General features: G+C 55.9%; 2 protein-coding genes across 9 annotated transcripts in view; one reads left to right on the plus strand and one right to left on the minus strand.

Moving 5' to 3' along the window:
* The window catches only part of PDXDC1 (pyridoxal dependent decarboxylase domain containing 1), a 49,672-nt gene extending 43,107 nt beyond the window's left edge, over nucleotides 1-6,565 (plus strand). For all 5 annotated transcript variants that reach the window (XM_078074779.1, XM_036089168.2, XM_036089166.2 and 2 more), the window contains 7 exons: nucleotides 713-884; nucleotides 1,528-1,646; nucleotides 1,911-2,032; nucleotides 3,190-3,282; nucleotides 3,367-3,463; nucleotides 4,327-4,431; nucleotides 4,852-6,565. In XM_078074779.1, coding sequence (XP_077930905.1) covers nucleotides 713-884; nucleotides 1,528-1,646; nucleotides 1,911-2,032; nucleotides 3,190-3,282; nucleotides 3,367-3,463; nucleotides 4,327-4,431; nucleotides 4,852-5,111 — 968 coding nt within the window. In that variant the 3' untranslated portion in view covers nucleotides 5,112-6,565. The remainder of the gene's footprint in view (nucleotides 1-712; nucleotides 885-1,527; nucleotides 1,647-1,910; nucleotides 2,033-3,189; nucleotides 3,283-3,366; nucleotides 3,464-4,326; nucleotides 4,432-4,851) is intronic.
* Nucleotides 6,566-7,093: 528 nt separating this feature from the next.
* NTAN1 (N-terminal asparagine amidase) lies at nucleotides 7,094-19,767 on the minus strand. Of its 4 annotated transcripts, XM_036089174.2 has the most exons (11): nucleotides 19,609-19,767; nucleotides 14,233-14,335; nucleotides 14,091-14,156; nucleotides 13,702-13,810; nucleotides 12,263-12,336; nucleotides 10,779-10,832; nucleotides 10,239-10,292; nucleotides 9,200-9,297; nucleotides 7,829-7,942; nucleotides 7,575-7,676; nucleotides 7,294-7,432 (listed from the first exon to the last, which is right to left on the minus strand). In XM_036089174.2, exons 1-10 carry the CDS (start codon nucleotides 19,687-19,689, stop codon nucleotides 7,575-7,577), a joined length of 855 nt encoding a protein of 284 aa, XP_035945067.1. In that variant the 5' UTR covers nucleotides 19,690-19,767; the 3' UTR covers nucleotides 7,294-7,432. The 4 variants fall into 4 exon arrangements, with proteins under 4 accessions (XP_035945068.1, XP_035945066.1, XP_035945069.1 ...); XM_036089175.2 differs by lacking the exon at nucleotides 7,575-7,676 and having other exon boundaries at nucleotides 7,094-7,337; nucleotides 19,609-19,766; XM_036089173.2 differs by lacking the exon at nucleotides 7,575-7,676 and having other exon boundaries at nucleotides 7,094-7,432; nucleotides 19,609-19,765.
* Nucleotides 19,768-20,009: the final 242 nt, after the last annotated feature.

Consider the following 20,009-nt stretch of genomic DNA (forward strand, 5'->3'; position numbering starts at 1 on the left):
ATGTGGGCATTTGTCCTGCAAAGAAAAGCCCGCCACGAAGATGACTGGTGGCCTCCCGATCTTCCAGTAGTTTCTGCACGTGGTGTGCAGGGGGCCTGAGCCCCAGAGGCTTAGTCTCTAAACCTGGCAGAGCGAGCTGAGGACACCCGAGGACACCCGAGGCAGCACGTACGGAGGCTTAGTGTGAGCCCTTTCCCCATTTGAGTCGCACGCATGGGGTAGTGATGTGGGGTCCCTGCCGGCCCTGGGGGCTCTCAGGCTGTCCTCGGTGCTGTTGTCGTCAGCCCGCCCTCCTGCCTCCCCCTCACACACCCGCCAGAGTCCCCTCTCCCCGGGATGTCCATGTGGGGAGAGCCATGTGCTTGCCTCATCCTTTCCAGCCTGCAGTACGATGTTGATCACTTGAGCGGAGTCCTGAGAGAAGAATCTGATTCCCTGTTAGAGTTTCATCGTGTGTTACCTCAGGGGGCTGCTTCTGTCTTCTGTGTAAGAGGGAAGTGCGTCTACACCTGCAGGAGCTGCTGTGTCACCTTAGAGCACCCGACTCTTTCCATAGGGGCTTAGGGGCCTTTTTTTTTTTTTTAATGCTTTAGCTCCTGCTAACCAGACGTCCCTGGAGCTGCTGACCTCCCTGACAGTGGGAGGGGAGCCCTGCCCTCTGGCTTCTGCCATGTTCCTTACACATTTCTCTAACACTCAGGGACGTTTTCAGTTTTAGGCACTCGGGGAGAGGATGTGGATCAGCTCGTGGCCTGCATCCAGAGCAAGCTGCCCGTCCTCACCTGCACACTGCAGCTACGGGAGGAGTTCAAGCAGGAGGTGACAGCAGCGGCAGGTCTCCTGCACGTCGATGACCCGAACTGGCCTGGAATAGGGGTTGTCAGGTACGCGTTCGTGCCGCTCTGCCGTGTAGAGACCGCGGGTGCGGACCGGCTTAGAAATTGGCGGGGAATGTGTGTGTGGTCACAGCGAACATGTCCAGCGGAAGGAAATGCAGCAGGATGTTTGGGGCGCGTAGCAAAGCCCAGCGCAGCGGTGGTGTGATCACCCTTGCCCTCGGTGAAGTAGCGGTCCCTGTACTTCCCATGCCAGCTCGCAGGTGACTGCGGGGCGGGGACACGTGCAAGTGCACGGCTGACAGATGCTTACTCGCACGGGGTACAGAGTCACTAAGGATTGCTAAGACCGAGAACCCCCTCGCCGGCCGAGCACATGCCTCTGGCCTCCGTCGTTGGTTATCCCTGTGGCTGTTTTCCGTCTCCTTCTAGGACGAGGGGAGACTCCCTGCTTCTGTTACAAATGAGGCTTCCAGACCTGGCCTCTCTAAGTTTCATGGACCGAAGACTTGGGCCTTCCTTGCCGTGTTCTTGACACTGTCTGACCTTGAGATGCTCAAGTGGCTCCTTGGCCCGTGTGTCTCACGTCCTTGGAAATCACCAGTAGCTTAGAACCCCCCCTGCAGTCCCTCCCGTGTGCAAAGAGGTGTTTGATCTTTTAGATTGAAGTACTGTTATTTGATGTTTGTAGGTATGAACATGCTAATGATGATAAGAGCAGTTTGAAATTAGATCCAGAAGGGGAAAAAATCCATGCTGGACTCCTGAAAAAGTTAAATGAACTGGAATCTGACCTTACATTTAAAATGGGTAACTACTACTTTTATAAGTCAACTCTTAACTTGGGAAGGCCTTTTCTAACTGGTTAAGGGACAGGGGGCTGTGTCCCCTCAGAGGAAATGCTGGTTTAGTTCTTTCTAGGGTGAGCTAGCTCCCTCCCCCTCCTGCAGCCTCTCTGGGCGTCCCGTGTCCCCGTTAGCACCGCTTCCCTCGCCCCCTGGGGGAGGCTCCTTTGTGTGCGGCCTTGTGACCGACGACTTGGGGACCAAGTCAGTCGGTCGTTCCTTCCCGCAGGCCCGGAGTATAAAAGCATGAAGAGCTGTATTTACGTTGGCATGGCGAGCGACGACGTGGATATTTCTGAACTAGTGGGGACCATTGCAGTCACAGCCCGAGAAATTGAGGAGAACTCACGGGTCTGTAAGACTGATCTGTGTCTCATTCCTTTTCTGGGTTTGCTCCAGGCAGCTAGCTGAGGTCCCGAAGGAAGAAGCTCCCCTCAGAAACATCTGTTCGTTCCCAAAAAGCGTGTGAATGCTTCCCATGAGCTAAACCTTGTGCCAGGAATCCAGAAGCCCACGAAGACTGGACACAGCCCCTGCCCTGGGTGGGCTCACCACTGGGGGGCCGAGATCCACATAGCCGGGCGAGGCGGCAAATGCCGATGGGGAGAAGTTAGGGGTAGCAGAGCGTTCGGGAAGACGTGGCCACGTCTGCCTGAGAGGGTGAGGGGAGAGTTCTGAGCGTAACTGGTCCTGGCGCTGCATGAGGGACGTGTTTCTCACAGCAGAACTTCCCGCCAGTAGTAGACCTTCTTTTAGCCAATTGGCGCGGAGACCAGGCTGTAAGCTTCATGGTCGTTCTGCAGACCAGGTACTTGAGTCAGTAGAGATCCCTGAGAAGCAGAGAAAAGGAACTAAAGCAAGAGGGGTCTGAGGAGACCGGGGCGTGTGCGCGGCCCACTCCTGGTAGGAAGTTGGCTGTGAGCCTGAGGAGCCGGCTTTATTCATTCTCTGGTGGACTTCCTCAAGGTTCTGCTGAACTCACTCTGTCACTTCCGGTTCCACTTCCACGAATGTTGAGCAGTGTCTGTTTTCTGTTGGTAAGACATTCAGATCACATTTCTCTTCTCTTTTCGCTGGCAGATGAGGCTGGTCACCAAGGCGTGTCTTACCCTTATCCAGGCATTTTATCCTCTTCTGTTTAATTTCCTATTTTACTTTGTATCCTGATATTTTAAAAAGTGCAGAATTCCATTTACTAATACACTTTGAAAAATGTCGCACGTGCTGTGGTAACAGTTCTAGGTCTCAGGCAGGAAGCGTACACAACTGGGGCGCCCGGGTGGCTCGGTGGGTTGGGCGTCTGACTCTTGATTTTGGCTCAGGTCGTGATCTCAGGGTCCTGGGATCGAGCCCCACGTCAGGCTCTGTGCTCAGCACGAAGTCTGCTTGGGATTCTCTCTCCCTCCCTCTTCTCCTCCCCACACTTGGCGCGCACTCTTTCTCTCTAAAGTCAAATCTTTAAAAAAAAAAATCTTGGACAAGTAATGTCTTTCTTGGTCCTAACACAGCTTCTGGAAAACATGACAGAGGTGGTTCGGAAAGGGATTCAGGAAGCTCAGGTTCAGCTGCAGAAGGCAAATGAGGAGCGACTTCTGGAAGAGGTGAGGCTGAGCACAGAGCTCCCAGCTGACGCCACACTGGGAGCCCCTGGCGGGAAGGTCATGAGCAACGGTTCTGTTTTGCAGGGGGTGTTGCGGCAGATCCCCGTCGTGGGGTCCGTCCTGAACTGGTTTTCTCCAGTACAGGCTTCACAGAAGGGGAGGACCTTTAACTTAACAGCAGGTAGGACTGACGAGTGTCATCCCAGGTCTCATTTTGACCCAGTTCCGGTGATCCCACACACGAGTGGAGGAGCCTGGTGCCCACACGGCCCACGCTCAGCACTGGGTCTGCCCCAGGGACACTGCGGTGTAGCGTCTTCTCCGGCCCCCACGGCTGCAGCTGCACAAGAGCAGACCCCTCTTCCTGAAAGCCCGTGGAAACGTGCCCCCTCGGCCGTTCGTGTCCTCCACGTGGTGTCTGTTGCTCAGTGCTCAGCGTTAGTATTTGTTGCGGTCTCACTAGTGCTTGGCCTCAGCAAGAGGCTGCTTCTGAAAGGGGAGATGAGAAGCCCGGAGTCCGGAGCACCGGGCCCCCAGCAAGTATGAGCAGTTGCCGGGATTTGGGAGAAGATGTCCTGCTGTCGGTCTCTTCCTGTTCTGTTCTACTCGGGAACAGCTCCCTCAGCCTGGGCCCCCCCCCTAGAAAATGACGGCTGCAATCTCCTAGGACCGTGATCTGATCTTTGAGCAGCCAGGCTTCAGCCTTCAGCAGAGAGGCGTCTGCTCCTTGCTGCCGAAGCACCTGTCCCACTCGCGCGTGGGTCCCCAGGTGCTCGGGCCACCCTGCCGGCCGGGGACTGTCCCAGGGACACAGGGTCCCTGGGGAGGTGCAGGGTGGAACACCCCAGCAGGGCTGGGCCTCGTGAGGAGCGCTGCGAGGGGCTTTCTCCAGTTCCCAGGGCGTTTCCGGAGGGCCGAAGGCTCTGCTGGTCTGAGCAAGGCTCAGTAGCTGGAGGAAGCTTCTGGGGGAACGAGGCTGCACGGGTCAGCTCCCAGGGCGGCCTGTGCCAGGAGCTTCTGCACACACTTCTCTTTCGTCGGCAGGCTCCCTGGAGTCCACGGAGCACACCTACGTCTACAAGGTACAAGGCACGGGAGTCACACCGCCGCAGACCCCCTCGGGCACCCGCACGAAGCAGAGACTTCCAGGTACAGGAGAACTGGTGCTTCCTCTTGGAACATAGACCCTTGCGTCCTGGGGGGCTTTTCCTGTTCGGTGTTACCTGCATCCTTTTGTTTTCACTTAAGACTGGTTGTCCTTTTAACCACGTCCGTCGCCTTGAGCTTTAAACCGTGGAGAAATTTCTCCATAGCACTACACGGGGGTAGTTAGGGTCTTGAGAGCTGGCATCATGTTTAAGCTGTCCTTGCCTGAGCTTTTCCTGATGGGGACCTCAGAGGTTCCCGGCCTCAGGAGCCGTGTTGGGAGTCCTGCCAGTTCTCATTTCTCACTTCCGGGGCATCAGAGCCTGGGATCGGAGGGGTTTCTCCAGAAGCACTTGGGATTAAATAAAGCGGTTGCTCGTTGGCACAGAGAGCTTTCAGCACTGTCCATGGCTCTCTCTCTAGGCCAGAAGCCTTTTAAGAGGTCCCTAAGAGGTTCTGATGCTCTGAGCGAGACAAGCTCGGTCAGCCACATTGAAGACTTAGAAAAGATGGAGCATCTGACCGGTGGGCCAGAGCAAGATGCCCTGGAGACCAGCAGCCCTGAGCCCCACCCTGGGGCTCCCATCCCGCAGGACACCGAGCAGACGGGGGCCCTCCAGAACGGGGCCCAGCACCCAGAAGATGACCGTCCACAGGTAGAAGAACCGGAGAGCTTAAGATAAAATTCACTGTTTTGCTTTGAGACTGTACTGAGTATTGTTTCAGGGAAGATGAAGTTATACTGAAAATGTGAACTGTGCCACATGCTAATGCAAGAGAAATTACTGTTATTTGTGCTTAACTGGGATTTTTTGCACAAATACGTGCCTGAAAGCCAGGCTTTTTAGAAGGGCAATTGACTTGTCTAATTCCACAAGTATGCGGAGCAACTACTGTTGTTTCTGTCTACCCAGCTGTCATTAATGCTGTTTTTCCCCCGTTACCATAAACACTTGGACTCACAAAGAACACTTAGAATTTCAAGTGCCTGCCACTTGAAACACTTGCGGTCACCGTTCTAAACGTAAGTGTAAGACGTTGTATGAGGTTACGTATAACTTTTTGTTCAGACCGCTTTCTTTAGAACTCTCTGGGTTCTCCGCTGTACTGCTGCTCGGGAGAGACAGCTGGCTTTCCATGTTGGAATTGGTGTTCATTTTGGGCGGGTTGTGTGGATTTGGCTTGAAGGAGAACGGGATTCAGTGGGATTGAAAGAGAGCCCACGCCCGCCATCCCCACTGCTGCTTCCCCGGGGGGCGTGGGGGGGGGGGAAAGTCCCCCTGCCGCAGATCCATTTCTCCCTTTATGTACTATTTGTAAACAAAGGACTATCTATGAACTGTAAAACTGTAAAACTCTTGACCATATACATGTATATTTTTAAATATTGGTAAAGCTTTTAAATTGGCACACAGGTACAGACCGTGCTCATTTCTATGTTTAATACCCGAAAACCTGATAGAGATGCTACTCTTAACCTAATTATTAACTACGCTGTGTAGCACCCAGTTAAGTTTCAATTCTTAAGTAAGTATCCCTTTGACCCATTTGACATGGGAGCTTCTGTGGCTTCTCCCCACTAGCAACTCACCCCCTTGGGCCCAGCTCAGAAACAAGAACCAGAAAAGTCATCTTGCTCAGGCTGGTCAAGCCAGACCACTGCAGAAATAACTGGAAGCCCTTAAATACTGCCCGTTTCTACTTTTCTAGAAGTACTGCGTCTCCTCATTTATCCTAGGTAATGGCCCCTGTGCCTTTAGTCCAGCCAAGTCAAGCTACGGGACACCTCAAGATAGTGGGGTTTCACACTGGGTTTGTGAACTGTCATGTTGGAAGCCTTAGTTACACCATATTAAGCCTATAATTAGACTCTGATTGGATGTGATCTCCTACACTTGGCACTTGTCAAAATGCAATTTTTTTGTGTGTGCAGATGATTAAAGTCTTCCCTGTTTATTTGGTGCAATGAAGTATAGCAGATAAAATGGGGAAAGGGGAAATTATCACCTTTAACAAGATTAATTTTTAAATGTTTTTATATATATTTGGAATTGTTAAATTGGTTTTGCTGAAACAGAATTTCACCCTTAAGACACTATTTGAATGTTGGTTTCAATAAAGGTTCTTGAAATTGTTACCAGTGAGTTCAGTTTCTACACAGTAATTAGGCACTGTGCCTGCCTACTTCAGAAACCTAAAAGTCTCTAACAAGTGTAACTGGCATATATCACAATGTGGGCATTTTAATGACCTTACACAGAGCCACTGGTCAGTCTGTTCTTTTAGTGTAACTCTCACGTTAAATGTAGTCTCCTAGGAGATTATTTTAATTATATTGCACAGCAGACTGATCAGATTCTGAACTTTTCATCTCCATCTAGAAGTGTAATACCAGTTTTAATTGATGCCTCTAAAACATTTTGGGGCCAAAAAAACCCCTCTGTGAGATGCATAAATGGTCACAGAATTTCAGTGCATTTTAAATACTGTTTATCTGTATTTATCGTTTTTCCTTTATTCCCTGACTAAACAGAATTAATACTCACCGCGTATCCGAAACGGCAGCTTGTCCAGTCGCGAGGCAGGCAGCCCCTCCGGTGCTCGTGTTACCAACAAGGAGAGGCTGGAGGTCAGCTTCAGCGAGCAGAAAGTAAACCTAAACAAATGCCTTTGCCAAAATAAGATTTTATTTTGAAAGTCATTTGAAGGACAGTAAGGAAGGAGACCTAAGACTCAGCAGATGTAGATTCTGATGCGCATTCTTTGCAGCCCCCACGGTGGTCTTTGTCAGGCCAACAAGTTGCTTTCTTTGGTGATCCCGTGTTTAGCTTCCTGGAGAAGAGATCTTTTCCCATAAGCCACCTTCATTCTTTTTGTAGAGCAGAGCCTTGTTTCCAGGAAACAGTGCGCTGGTGGGAGATGGGTGTTTTTTTAAAAACATCAAGGTAGACCTAATATGTTCCACAAAGTGGGGCGGCTCAGCCAGAGGCGAAGTGGAAAGGTTCTGGAAAAACAAGATTCCGCGTATGAGAGAGGAAGAACCTGGCTCTGTTACCCTCCCTGACAGCGCTGTCGAAGTATCTCCGTGTTCTTAAACATGGATCTGGATGTTCAGCTCACCCAGTATATATCCACTATAAAATTACCTAGGACGTGAGGGGTCCTGCAGTAACGGGAAAAGAGCAGTTGCTTGCAGACTCCTTCCGACCCATGCAAATGCCTGGCCGGGACCTGACTTCTCTGCTGATCTAGAAGTTAAACGGGGTCTGCCGATAGCATCCTAAAAATAACTACTACCCACCACAAGAAAAGCGTCTCTGCTCTAAGCATTTTTTTTTTCTTACAGATGAAGAAACCAGGGTGCAGAGATTTAGGATTCACCCAACCTGTAAATTCTCACCTCTAGTATTTGCTTATCGTCTTGCTGCAGCCAGAAATCCACGTGTGGAAAGGGCATCCAGGAATACGGTCCTATACGCAGTTGCTCTGTCTTTGCGTCGTAAATACTAATCATCTAAGAAAGAACATTTCCAGGACAGAATGTAAGGCATGTTCCCCGCTTCTCAAACCCCACCAGTAACACCAGCCCAGTGCAGTCCAGCAGTCACGCATGTACCTGGAGGCTAAGCTTCTCGAAAACGTCTCCCGATAAAAGCCGCTACTGCCCTGTGTAACATGCAGTATTTCCTCCAGTCCTGACAACAGTCCTTGAGGAAGATAGCGTTTTTCCCATTTGGGGTGAAAACCTGAGGCTCAGCGGGGCAGACAGTGGGCCCGCAGCCGAGCCCGACCCAAGTCCACGGCGGCCGGACTCACTGCTGCACAAACCTGTGCCCAAGCACCTGCGTACCCGCATCTCCAGAGCACACCGTGCAGGCCGCCCATCGAAAGCCAGGAGAAACCAACTTGTACAAACGCTCATTTGCCCAACGATCAATTCCCCGAATCCCCTCAGCTGCCAGTGGCGAGTTCGAACCAGCAGCACTGGGTTTGGGTTCCTGAGACTGAGCTAGGTGCTGAAGTGAGCAGAGTCCAGGCCACTGCGCGGCTGCAGGAAGGGCAGAAGGAACCTTCCAGCTGTGCACTGCTTGGCAAAAGAGATTGCTCTGAAGCCAAACATTTCTCCAACGAAAACGTCCACACCCCATCCGTGTGCACACCTCGGGGGGGGGGGGGTGAATGCACTGTCGGGTCTCTCACGCTGGAGAAGGGGTGAAAGCACCCTTTAAGTATTTTTAAGCGGCACATAAGGCTTGGGTTTTTATTTCTCTAACTTCCAAAATTAAGGTGTTAATATTCAAAAGCATCCCTGGCGATCAGACTTGTAAAAACTGATCTGATCATTCTTTTGGATTAATCCACTTGTTCCAGCAGATGGCCCTTCAAGGACTTGGTCCAAAGGAGCGTGTGCTGCTGAGGGAGAAACCTCTTCTTCCCCCTGCCTGGGTCTCCTTTCCTTGTGGGACATGTAGGTAAAGGTTGCACCAAGTAAAAGGGGTCCGTTCTCTTTGCATTGAAAGGTGGGGCACATGTTCCCTCCCTCTACACCTTCAAGGCAGAGAACTGGGGTCTTGAGCTGACAACCTAAAATCATTCATTATTCTTCTTTGTTGTGTGTGGGGGAGAGAGAGCTGATCCCTGATCATTTTATAGCTTTAAAGAAACTCGATGAACTGTTCACTTCTAAGGTCTACAAAACTTGAGGCTTTGGACTGCGATGCCCTTTTTTCCCCCCCCGAACCCCTTAACACAAAGATGATTTCAAACTCACTGGTCCTCCTGTTAAAGCTCGGGCAGCACGGAGCTCCTCCTCTGGACCCCGATCTGGGAAGGATGCTCGGTAAATCTCTGCCGTCCTAATGTTGACAGCTGTGGGGGACAAACAGCATTTTCTCTGACTAAAGACACAAATGGAAAGTTTGCATGGTCTTACATTTCTACCACCTGTAACAGAGCGTGGTGAGTCTCCCCGAGAGAGACAGGAGAGTCATTCTGTTCCATTTCCACTGTGAGGAGTGTAGCTTCCCCCTTCGTGCAGAGGGAAACTCCCGTGCGGGCCTCTGACCACCGTCCTGTCGCAGCCGAGCCCGTCGCGCACACGGCGGGGCCTGGGCCGGACTCGGGAAGACTTCGCCCCAAACCAAGAGCAGCTCCCCCTGCGCCCACGGGCAGCCCGCCATCCGTCCAGGCAGACGCGTGGCAAACCTCCCTGCTCGGCCCTGGGACCCACGGATCTCTGAACGGCTGGGGGCAGAAGTGTGGCCTGGGATCACGGCCAAATCTGGTGTTTTTGTTTAAATGTTAAATGTTCTAGGGAATGGAGTAACACGTGTGTACCTGGCTCCATACGCTATCACAGATGGGACAGAAGTCCTCTGCAAACACAGCTAGCTTCCCCCTGCTCTCAACCTCAGCGGCCCCAGGGGCTGTCGCAGGAGAGGGTTCTGGGTTTTCTGGAGCCCGAAGAACTTTACACTTTGCTTAGGAGGAACTGGGCTCGCGACCAGACCTCACCAGGTGGTTCATGTGTAAGGAGACGCGAATGCCCGCTCCTGACCCCGGAGCCCTGTTCCCCGTGCCACTGGCTCTGCTTTCCACCCGCTCCCTTGTTGGTCCTTGTGCTCTCGGGCTGTGCACGTTCTCGGTTTCGTAGCCAGCGGGCAGAGGAGGCGTGCTGCTTGCCCGGGGCCCGCAGAGGAGTGAGGACAGGAACCTACACAGTGAGCACAGCCGGCTCACGACGTGGTGACCGGAGCCCGCCCTGCCGGCCCGGGACTGGCCTCTGACCCTCGACCAAACACGCTACTTACCGATGCCATAAATTACTGGAAAGTGGTTTTCGTTTTCTTCCCGGTCATTTAATTCTAACAAAAAAAAAAAAGGTTCTTTTTAAGATCTAAGAAATATGCAACAATTGCTTTCATGTTCCACAATTAACGCCAAGAGGGAGCCCACACTGCAAAAGGAGAAAAAAATCGGAACACGCAAGGGACCGTTTTCCTGCGTCCCTGCCAAGTCCCCGAGCAGGGGGGTCCCCGAGCAGGGGGGCTGACGGTCCGCAAAGCGCCCCATCCCGAGTTAGAGCCTCCCGGCCCCCTATACCCTCAGCCATCCGCCACGCGTGGGGAAGGGGCCGGGGAAGCCTCTGAAAGTCCCCAGGAAGGATGAAGGTGGGGGTCAGGGTGTCCTCGGAGGCGGTGTGGGGGAGGGGCGGGCCATGGCCGCCGACGACACCAGTGGCGCACGCATCAGCCAGGCGCTGCCAGACTGTCTCCCGTGACTGAGGTGCTTGTGCGAGGTCTTGCTTTGAGGGTGAGGGCACCAGCTCTGGGGAGGATGGCAGAACTCACCTGTCACACACAGTGTCACTAAGTGAATGTCCTCCTCTTGTCTGTCAAATTCACCTACAACGAGAGTTTCTAGTTAGCAGCACACAGGCTGAGCGAGGCGACAAGGGGCCAGATTCCCATGGAAGGACGCCACGGCACCCCGCGGGCCAAGTGACAGGCCCGTTCCCAGCCTCGGGCCCAAAGCAAACTGACCGAGGCTATCCCCTCCTCTCTCCCTGCTGAGGCCTGTGGGGGACCACTGACGCGTAAGCTTGTTACTCTTAACAGTTATAAAAAACTTGATCACTGTAAAAAAACAAAAAAAAAGGGGGGGAAATACAGGCAAGTATAAGGAGCATATGGGTTTTTACTGGTCTAAGTACGTGGGTTGTTTTTTTTAAAGATTTTATTCATTTGATACACAGATACAGAGAGAGAGAGAGAGCGAGCATGAGCAGGGGAGAGGCACAGGGAGAGGGAGAAGCAGGCTCCTCGCTGAGCCAGAAGCCTGATGTGGGGCTCGATCCCAGGACCCTGGGATCATGACCTGAGCCAAAGACCGACGCTTAACCATCTGAGCCACCCAGGCGCCCCTAAGTACGTGGGTTTTTAACGTCCATAGTCCCAGCAGCGAGCAGCGCGTGCATTTCCTTTCTTCCTGGCCTGCGCCCCGCTGAGCCCACTCTGGGTGGGCAACTTTATGTCCCCACGATGCACCTACCTTCCCACGTAATTCTAAGTCTTGCTTAATAGCTCCTGAGCTGCTGCTTTACTGATGGACGTTAGACTATTTCCTAACGTAAAGAATGTTCTCACTGCCCATCTTTGGGCATACGTCTCTGCGCACGTTGCAGGTGATTTTCTTAGATTCCCAGGTGGGAATTACTGGGTCAAAGGACATGAAACCTTTTTAAGACTCAAGCCAAGGGGCGTCTGGGTGGCTCAGTCGTTGGGCGTCTGCCTTCGGCTCAGGTCATGATCCCAGGGTCCTGGGATCGAGCCCCGCATCGGGCTTCCTGCTCCGCGGGAAGCCTGCTTCTCCCTCTCCCTCTCCCCCTGCTTGTGTTCCCTCCCTCTCTCTCTCTCTCTGACAAATAAAATCTTCAAAAAGATTTTAAAGAAGACTCCAGCCCAGATGCCAGGTCGCCTGGCCCAGAGCCTGCAGCAGTGACTCCCCCAGCCCGCCGCCTCGTGGCTACCAGAGCAGGGGCTTCAGCGCTACTTCAGTAGGGAAAACAGCGGCTTCAGCCGTGTTTTAATGTTCTGCAGATTGAAATGGACGCCACGGCCCAGAGGGCAGTTCTGCCTGTACACAGGTCAGTGCTATCTGGGGCCGGGTGGACTGCTGTCGCACGGACACTCTGGCCCCCGTCCCCTCAGCCCCCGAAGACCGGGCTCCGCGCCCCTCCTGCCCGAGTCCCGGCTCCAAGCAGCGGCGCCCCTCCGAGCCTGAGCCACAGTGGGCGCAGACTTCTGTCGGAGTTGGGGGGAGGCAGGGCACTTACTAAGAAGCTGATGAGTGAGTTTTTGTGACAACTGCCTGTCGTCACTGAAGCCTCCCACGAGGTGCACTTCCAGCCTGGCAAAGAGACGGGACGGGGGTCAGAGGGCCGACCACGAGGCCGCACCACGGCGGTGCTTCCCGCGGGCCGCGTCCGTGCCGTGGTGCGGGGAGGACACATCGGGCGGCGCCGGGGCAGACGGGTGAGGCTGCCAGGGCTGCGCGAGCCGCCGGGGACCCGGCCCAGGGGAGCTGCGTGTGCTGGCGAGCGGCACCGCTGCGACGCGGAGGGCCAGACGCCCCGCTCCGGAGGAGCAGGACTGCTGCCCGCTTTCACCCACCCGACGCGGGGTGCTTCCAGAAACCTCGGCCACGTCTCAGCCTGAGGGGGCGCGGGGCTGGGCAGGGGAGGCGGCGGACCGCGGGGACTGCGGTGGGCCCCTCACCGCGCTATCTCCCGTCCACCTCACCCGACGGACGGAGTAGCCCCTCCATTTCCGAGAGGGAAACGGGGTCTGTGTCCTAAGGCCACGCGTACCCACTACACCAGCTTTTCCAAGCCGGGGACCCCCTGCCGCTCCCTCGGGGTGAGCCTCCCGAGGACGGTCCCCGCACACACTAGCACGGCCGAGCCCTGAGAAGCCCCGCGGCTGGAAACCCCGAACTCCCCTGCTGGACCCCGCGTCCCCCGCCCTCGTCTACCGATCCCCTTGTCCGCAGCCCGGGACAGCGCCTTCTACGGCAGACAAAGCCTTCCTGACCAAGGAACCCGAAGCGGCCACTGAAGCGGCCACGTCACCAGCACGAGGACAAGCGTCAAGGGGCCCCAGCGAACGTGAGCCAGCAGGAGGCGCCGTGATGGGCACGGGGCTCTGGTTTGCCTGCCCGGGCGTCCTGCAGCAGACCTGCCACGTTAGTTCCAGAACCCAGCAAGGACCCCCCCCCCCCCCCCGCCACCGTGTCCCCGCGGAAGGAGCACACCCAGCACCGAGTGAAATCACCGAGCGCCGCCCGCACGGGGCACACGCTCCCGAGGCCGGCCCGGGAGACACGCCGAGCTTCCCTGCCTCCAGCCCTTCCGACCGTATAACATCCCGGAGGGCTTCCTGAAGGCTCCCCTGCCTTAGAATGGGGGCGCCCCGGGGTAGCTTCTGGCTGGGAGGAAGCCCCCGACAAGTGACTGCCGGAAGGACGGACGGACGGACGCGGGGAGGCAGCATCTGGGGTCTAACATAGCGACGTCCGACACGTGAACATCTCAAAGCACGTGAGTGACAAGACAGCCGGAGTTCAAAGTCAGACCCTCAGGACCGTCAGCCTGTACCCGTCACCCCAGAACCACTGATGAGGGGCCCACGCCGTGCCGGTTCTCCCCGGGAGCAAGGCGGCCACACCACGGTGCACGGTTCCCGACAGCAAGAGACAGACGAGCGTGGAGCTCACCTTCCACACTGAGCGTGGTCCGAGAAGGCTTTTATGGAGCTCATGATCAAGGGGACCTCCGCTCTGGTGTCGCTTCCATCACAGTGGGTCAAGCAGGTGGCCCCGTTACCTGCAGGAAAGGGTGGAATGACTCAGGTTATTGGCCGTGACAGCCCGGGACGCCAGGCACACCTACTCCTGTCCCTTGGGACGCCTCATCTCTGGGTAGCCTGGAGGAAGAAGGAATAGAAACGTGCTGCCCCGCCAGCGCGTCTGGCCCGGGCCACGGGGAGCCAGCATGCGGACCGGAGAGCGGGAGAGCGGGGCCCCGGGACGCTCAGGCGCGGCTCTGACGGCCCCCCGCGGGCGGCCGCTTTAAGGAACGGTCTCCTTCGTGTCTCTCATCCTACCTGTGTGCCTCAGGACCACAATGTGACAAGTGGTGGCATCATCAGAACCCAGAATGGAGATGGAGCCTGTTTGAAAAAGAAAGAAAATAAAATACCCAGTAGCCGTGGGGGGTAACGCCCAATGCACGGCTTCCTAACCTACCATCCTTTGGGGAGGTCACTGCCAGCTCTCTTTGCTGAACATACAGAAGGCCCTGGGGTCCCACTTGTTGAACAGACTGACCTCTGAGAAGTCTGGCTCTTTCCTGTTTAATTAAGAAAAAAAATAAAATAGTGATGGAAATTAGTGAGGGCTGGGTACCCAGCGAGGGCTCGCAGGGCTCGGCGTGGGAGCACTACCGGGCGGACCGGCTAAGCGAACGGGACAGCAGTCGCTATCGTGGGGGACAGGGCAGAGGAACGGTGAAGTTCTCTTCCTTGATGAACCCCCAAAACGAGACCTGACTCAGGAGCAAGAGACTCTGCCCAACTCTGCAACTGGGAAAGGAATCGGAGTGTCGGGGCCAGCGCCCCGGCCGGCTCCGCAGCCACAGCCCTGGTGGGAGAGAGGCTAGGACTGTCCCTGTCCCCCGTCTGGTCCTCCCACTTCGGGACCCTCGCACTGAGTATGCACCCCGAACGCGCACCCCCCCACGCTGCTCGCAAGCGGCCAGCAACACTGAAGGCTACATACAGGAGGATGGTCTGGCGATGTAAACGGAAAAGATACAAAAGTGTAAAAAAAAAAAAAAAACACCCAAAACATAAAAGCTCTAACTATGCCGTTCCTACAGCAGGGCTCAGGTGCTGCTACACACGGGAGGCTCCATTCTGCGAATGCTCTCTGATGGGGTCCCTACCAGAAAGGAGCGGCTGGGAGTCAGCCAACCCACGGAAAGGCCGTGCTAATATCGGGGGTCAAAACTTCCTCTCCTCGAACGTGAGCGTGAACCCGTGCGTGGAAGCGCCGAATCACCGGATGGTGCGCCTGAAGCGAATGTATCACCCGGGATGGCAACTACCCTGGAATTAGGGTTTAAAAAAAAATCTTAGGCAGGGGCGCCTGGGTGGCTCAGTCGTTAAGCGTCTGCCTTCGGCTCAGGTCATGATCCCAGGGTCCTGGGATCGAGCCCCGCCTCGGGCTCCCTGCTCAGCGGGAAGCCTGCTTCTCCCTCTCCCGCTCCCCCTGCTTGTGTTCCCTCTCTCGCTGTGTCTCTCTGTCAAATAAATAAATAAAATCTTAAAAAAAATTTTTAGGCAGTAGCCTAAAAAAAAATTCAAAATAATAATAATAATAATAATCCCTCAGGTGATTAAATTCTTTAATGAAAACTGAAACTTTTTTCAAAGACGTCAGACTGATACAACGATTTCTATCATCACAGGATACAAGCGCTGTATCCCTACTTCCCTCTCACTTGCAACAAGCAAGCTCCTGAGAGAGCGAACTCCCGTCCCAGTGCGCAGTGTCGGGCCTGGAGCAGAGAGCTTTCTGGTCTCCTGCCTGGGGCTCATGCGGGTGGGTGCTTCCTAGCTTCGTAAAACACAACATGTAAAAATCAACCAACCAACCATGATCAGCTTGACTCGTTACACCTGTTTTCTCTTCATAAACCTTCATTAACTGGAAGCGAGGCGGCAATGAGCAAGACAGTGCCTCCTCCACAGAACCGGCCAGAAGGAGCCCAGCAACTGCGGTGTCGGGCCGGGGACGGGAGAAGGCAGCTTGGCCTCGCGCTCCCCCCTGAGCACATACCTTCTGCTTTAGTCTTTCGGGGGCGGGGGCAGGAGGGCGAAGGCAGCTTGTGACCGCCCGCTTTCACGCGGGGCCACCACCCGAAAGCAAAGCCGTGTGTGCGAGCACGAACTACCACTTGCGTACCCGAGACCAGAAATCACGACGTCCCAGCAGCGCGCCCCCCAGCCCGGCTCCGATTTCCCAGACAGACAGGAGCATAAATCATAAGAGAGGATGCCGCAAAGCGACAAGAACATGTTGTTTGGGTTTCCCACGTTAAGAAATGAAAAAAAAGTTTAGCCAAATTCTCCGCTGTGCAAAAACACGCAGAGCTACTTCATGAGCTCCCACCCCTTCCTGAAATAAAGGAGCCCCCTCTTCTCAACGTCTGCTAGTCTCTGGACACGCGGAGTCCCCCAGGAATCCCCTCTTGGGCAGGCTCTCGTTTCCCAATTCCTCTTCCTGAGCGCCCCTCGCTTAAGCCAGGGCTCAGCAAACTTTTCTCTGAAAAGGGCCAGAGAGTAACTATTTTGGGCTCTGCTGGGGTGCGGTCTCCTCTTGCAACCACTAGGCTCTGCTGTGTAGCCTGAGGGCGGAGACAACACGTAAACAAGCGCACGGGCGCTGTCCCCAGAAGACTTCATTTATGGGCGACACCGCCATCTGAATTCATTTCATATAATTTCACGTGTCACGAAATACTCCTCTTTGGATTCCCCCCCCCCATTTAAAAATGTAAAAACCATTCGTGGCTCACGGGCTGTCCACAGTCAGCATCTGGCCCGGGGCTGGAGTGTGCCGACCCCTGTCTTAGCCAGTCACTTAGTATGACCACGTGTCCCTCTCCCCTGCTGCCACAGTCTGTCAATTCTTCCTGCAAGTTCTCCTTCCCCCGGGCAAAAGGGGATGATGCTGTCTGCTCCTTAGCCTGTGTGAGGATTAACTGGGTGGCTGTCCCCATGCCCGCCTGTTTCCCTGACCCCTAGGTCCCCCTCGCCACCCACACAACCCTTCCCGATGGCTGCTGGCGTTACTGCTTCTAAACGCTGATTCTGTTCCATCCCTTTCCTGCTCGGAAACCCTTTGAGTCCAGCAATTTCACTTGTGGGAGTAATTAGGGGGGTTTATTAAGACTTAGCTCTGTGAATGTTCATAAAACGCCGAAGATTTCGAAATACCCTGCATGCTGAGAGGCAGGAACGAAGTTACGGGGCATTCATGTCGTGGAATTCTATGGAACCACACTTAGCACGGTGCTGGGGGACTGGTTACTGAGCACCTATGGGCGACTCGCTAAGAGCAAAGGCTCGAAGACGAGAGCACCGCCGAGAAGAATGAATGCTCCGCGGTGCTGGCCACGGATCTAGACCTGCCCTGTCTCAGAGGAGCCACTAGCCACGCGTGGCTGTCGAGCACCAGAAACGTGGCTAGTATGACTGAGGACCTGGGTTTTCCGTTTTCTTTCGTGGTGATAACATATAAGGGGCCCCATGTAGTGGGGGGAAAGGGGGTCCAGACTGAGCGACGCCGCCAGGGTCCCCACGCGGGCTTCACCACTCCCACGATGTGGGGCTCCGGGCAACTCACTGCACCCGTCTGTGCTCATCTCTAACACGGCCAAGCGGGAGCACCTGCTTCTGCAGGTGGGGCACGGCCCCCGGCGTCCCCGTAAGGGGTGCCACTCCTGCTCGGTGCCAGGCCTGGCTAGGGACAGGTTTGTAACTGCTGCCGCCGCACAGGCCAGATCGTCCCGTGAAAAAGACGCATCAGCAGACAGAATGTGGAGTTTGCGCTCACTTTCGGAAGTTCATCATTCGGATGGAAAGAAAACCCTCTGCACCACAACAGTGGTTGTGGTGTCCTTTCTGACGTCTATGTGTTAGCTCTTAAAAAAGGGACGCACGACTAGTTCTAGAAAAACTAGTGAAAGCTTTCATTTCACCCCACTGCTTATTCGGTCAAAGATCCACCGAAACCCCTCTAACCCCGGGGCGACCCACCTCCCTGGGTCTCTATCTCCCACTCTCTCCCCTCACCCCCTCTGCGCCCGGGAACCCGGCCCATCCACCGGCCCTCCAGGTGCTTCCCCTCCTGCCCACGGAGCTCAGCTAGACTGCCCTCCCCCTCCTCCCCGTTCCCATCTCTCCCCTGCGTCTATCCTTCTTCCCTTAGACCGCTGCAAAGGCGGTGAGCACCCCCAGTTTCCTGTAATGCGCACTGGCCCCCACCAGGCAGCTGGCCTTCGAGACCACCGGCCACCCTGGCCTATCACAGCCCTCCCGACTCCCCACTGAGTGTGCTGCTTCGGACACTCCTCTTTCTAACTTTTTATCACAGAAATTCTCAGGGAGACATAAAAACAGTGTCAACTAAATTCTTTAGGCAGCTGAAATATTTTCCCCTTGGAGAGTCCTACTCCGACTTCATCAGTTAAGGAGGCGACAGCGATGCAGCCCAAGGAGAGTGCTTAGCACAGGGCCTGCTGTCTGCTAAGTACCCGGAAGGTCGACTTTTCTTGAACTGCAGGCTGAGAAGCACAGAGTTGCCCCCTTTTCCCTGTAACTCCTCATCCTTCAGGTCATTCTCAGGGGTCCTTCTGCTCATTCGTGCATATAACAAATATTTACAAAGTGCAGATTCATGGCCAGAGACTGCCCTAGGCGCGGAGGACACAGAGCAATAACACACAGTCTGTTCAGGAAGCTCATGTTCTGGGGGTCAGATCGAGGGAGAATCAACACGACACGTATGCAGACAAAATAATTCCAAAGTGTGCAACGGTTAACAGGAAACCCCAAGACGACCTTCGGTGAGCCTCCAGGCTAGGTCAAGCTCGTCTGCTTCGCATCTCACAGTGCAAACGGGCATTCTTCCTGGATGGCACTTAACAGTGCACGGTGTTTGAGCCGTTCTGTGATCAAAAACCATCCCCTCTAACTAGGCTGTAAAGCAGCCCGCCCTGCTTGTAGGGAACAGGCGAACACGGTGCCCGACAGACATCGGAGGCTCAGTACGTATCTGCAGTCAACGAACTGACGGATTCCCCCTTAACCAGATCTGGGGCACGTGAGAGGTTTGGACCCATTTCTTTTTTACGTTAAGAACCCCTTTCCAAACTGTCTCTGCATAAGCATGGACCACGGGTTCAGAGATCTACTTGAGGACAAAAGCAGAAGACGGAACAAAACCTAACCCTTGCATCAGGGCGTGGTCCTCAACACGGCTCAGCTGGGGGGAAAAGCAGGGCCCTTCCTTCTGGCTAAAAATACCCGGGGGCCCTAATCCCCGGGGGGGCGGGGGTGGGGAGAAGCCCGGGGGAGCGGCCGGGTGCCCCTGGCCGGAGCCCCGCCGGGAGGAGCGGCTCCCCGCGGGGCGCGGACCCCGGCGAGTGCCAGCGCGCAGGGGCGCTGCCCAGGGTGGCCTCAACGGGCCAAGCCCGGCTGGGGGTCGCGAAGTCCCCGGGCGCCCTCCGGCCGCGGTGCTGTGCGACCTTGGGCAAGTCGCCTAACCTCTCTGGGCCGCCCGCCCCTCCTCCGGCAAAGAGAGGCCTCGGCAGAATGCCCTCGAAGGTCCCAGGGAGGGGAAAGCCCCACAACAGACGCCTCGAGCCAAGGCAGAGACTCGCTGCCGGCGGCCGGGGCTCCCGACGTGCCGCCAGTCGCTCCGCTGCGCCAAGTTTAAACTCTGCCTCCGGGAGCGCGGCTGGAGGCGGTGGGGCGAGGAGGGTCGGGCCCGCCCGGCAGGGCCCCTCGGGCCCGCCTCGAAGCTCCCTCCCCCCACCCCAGCCCGGGCCCCGCTCACCTCCAGAGGCGGGTGGGCTCGCACCAGGTCCCCGGCGGACTGCGGCAGCCGCACTCGCCGCCCCTCGACGAGCAGCGGCATCGCGGAGGCGGCCGCCCGGGCAGGCCCAGGGAGGCGGCGGCCTCCCCAGCCCCGGGCCGCCCGCGGCCCCCGCCCCCGGGCCGCCCCGCCGCGCCCCGCCCCCCGCGGGCGCCGCCGGGAAGTGGAGTCCCCCAGGGGGGGTGGGGGAGGAGGGGCGGTGCAGCCCGGAGCGGCTGGGGAAATCGGGGGCGGGGCCGCACGGCCCTGTGGGAGATGTAGTCTAAACGCGAGGGTGGGGCCCGCGGCCAGCCCCCTCCGCAGGGGGCGCTGGGAAATGTAGTCCCGAAAGCGTGGGCGTCCAGGAAAGGCGGGGAGCTGGG

Source organism: Halichoerus grypus, chromosome 6, assembly GCF_964656455.1.
Source record: "Halichoerus grypus chromosome 6, mHalGry1.hap1.1, whole genome shotgun sequence".
NCBI lineage: Eukaryota > Metazoa > Chordata > Mammalia > Carnivora > Phocidae > Halichoerus > Halichoerus grypus.

Coding starts and splice junctions, on each gene's coding strand:
- NTAN1 (XM_036089173.2), bottom strand. CDS start 19,689: ATGCCGCTGCTCGTCGAGGGGCGGCGAGTGCGGCTGCCGCAGTCCGCC. Junction 7,943..9,199: donor GAGCTTTAACAGGAGGACCA/GTGAGTTTGAAA, acceptor GTTCTTTCTTAG/ATGATTAGTATTTACGACGC. Junction 7,433..7,828: donor ACGATAAGCAAATACTAGAG/GTGAGAATTTAC, acceptor TTGTTTTTCCAG/AACCTTTCCACTTCGCCTCT.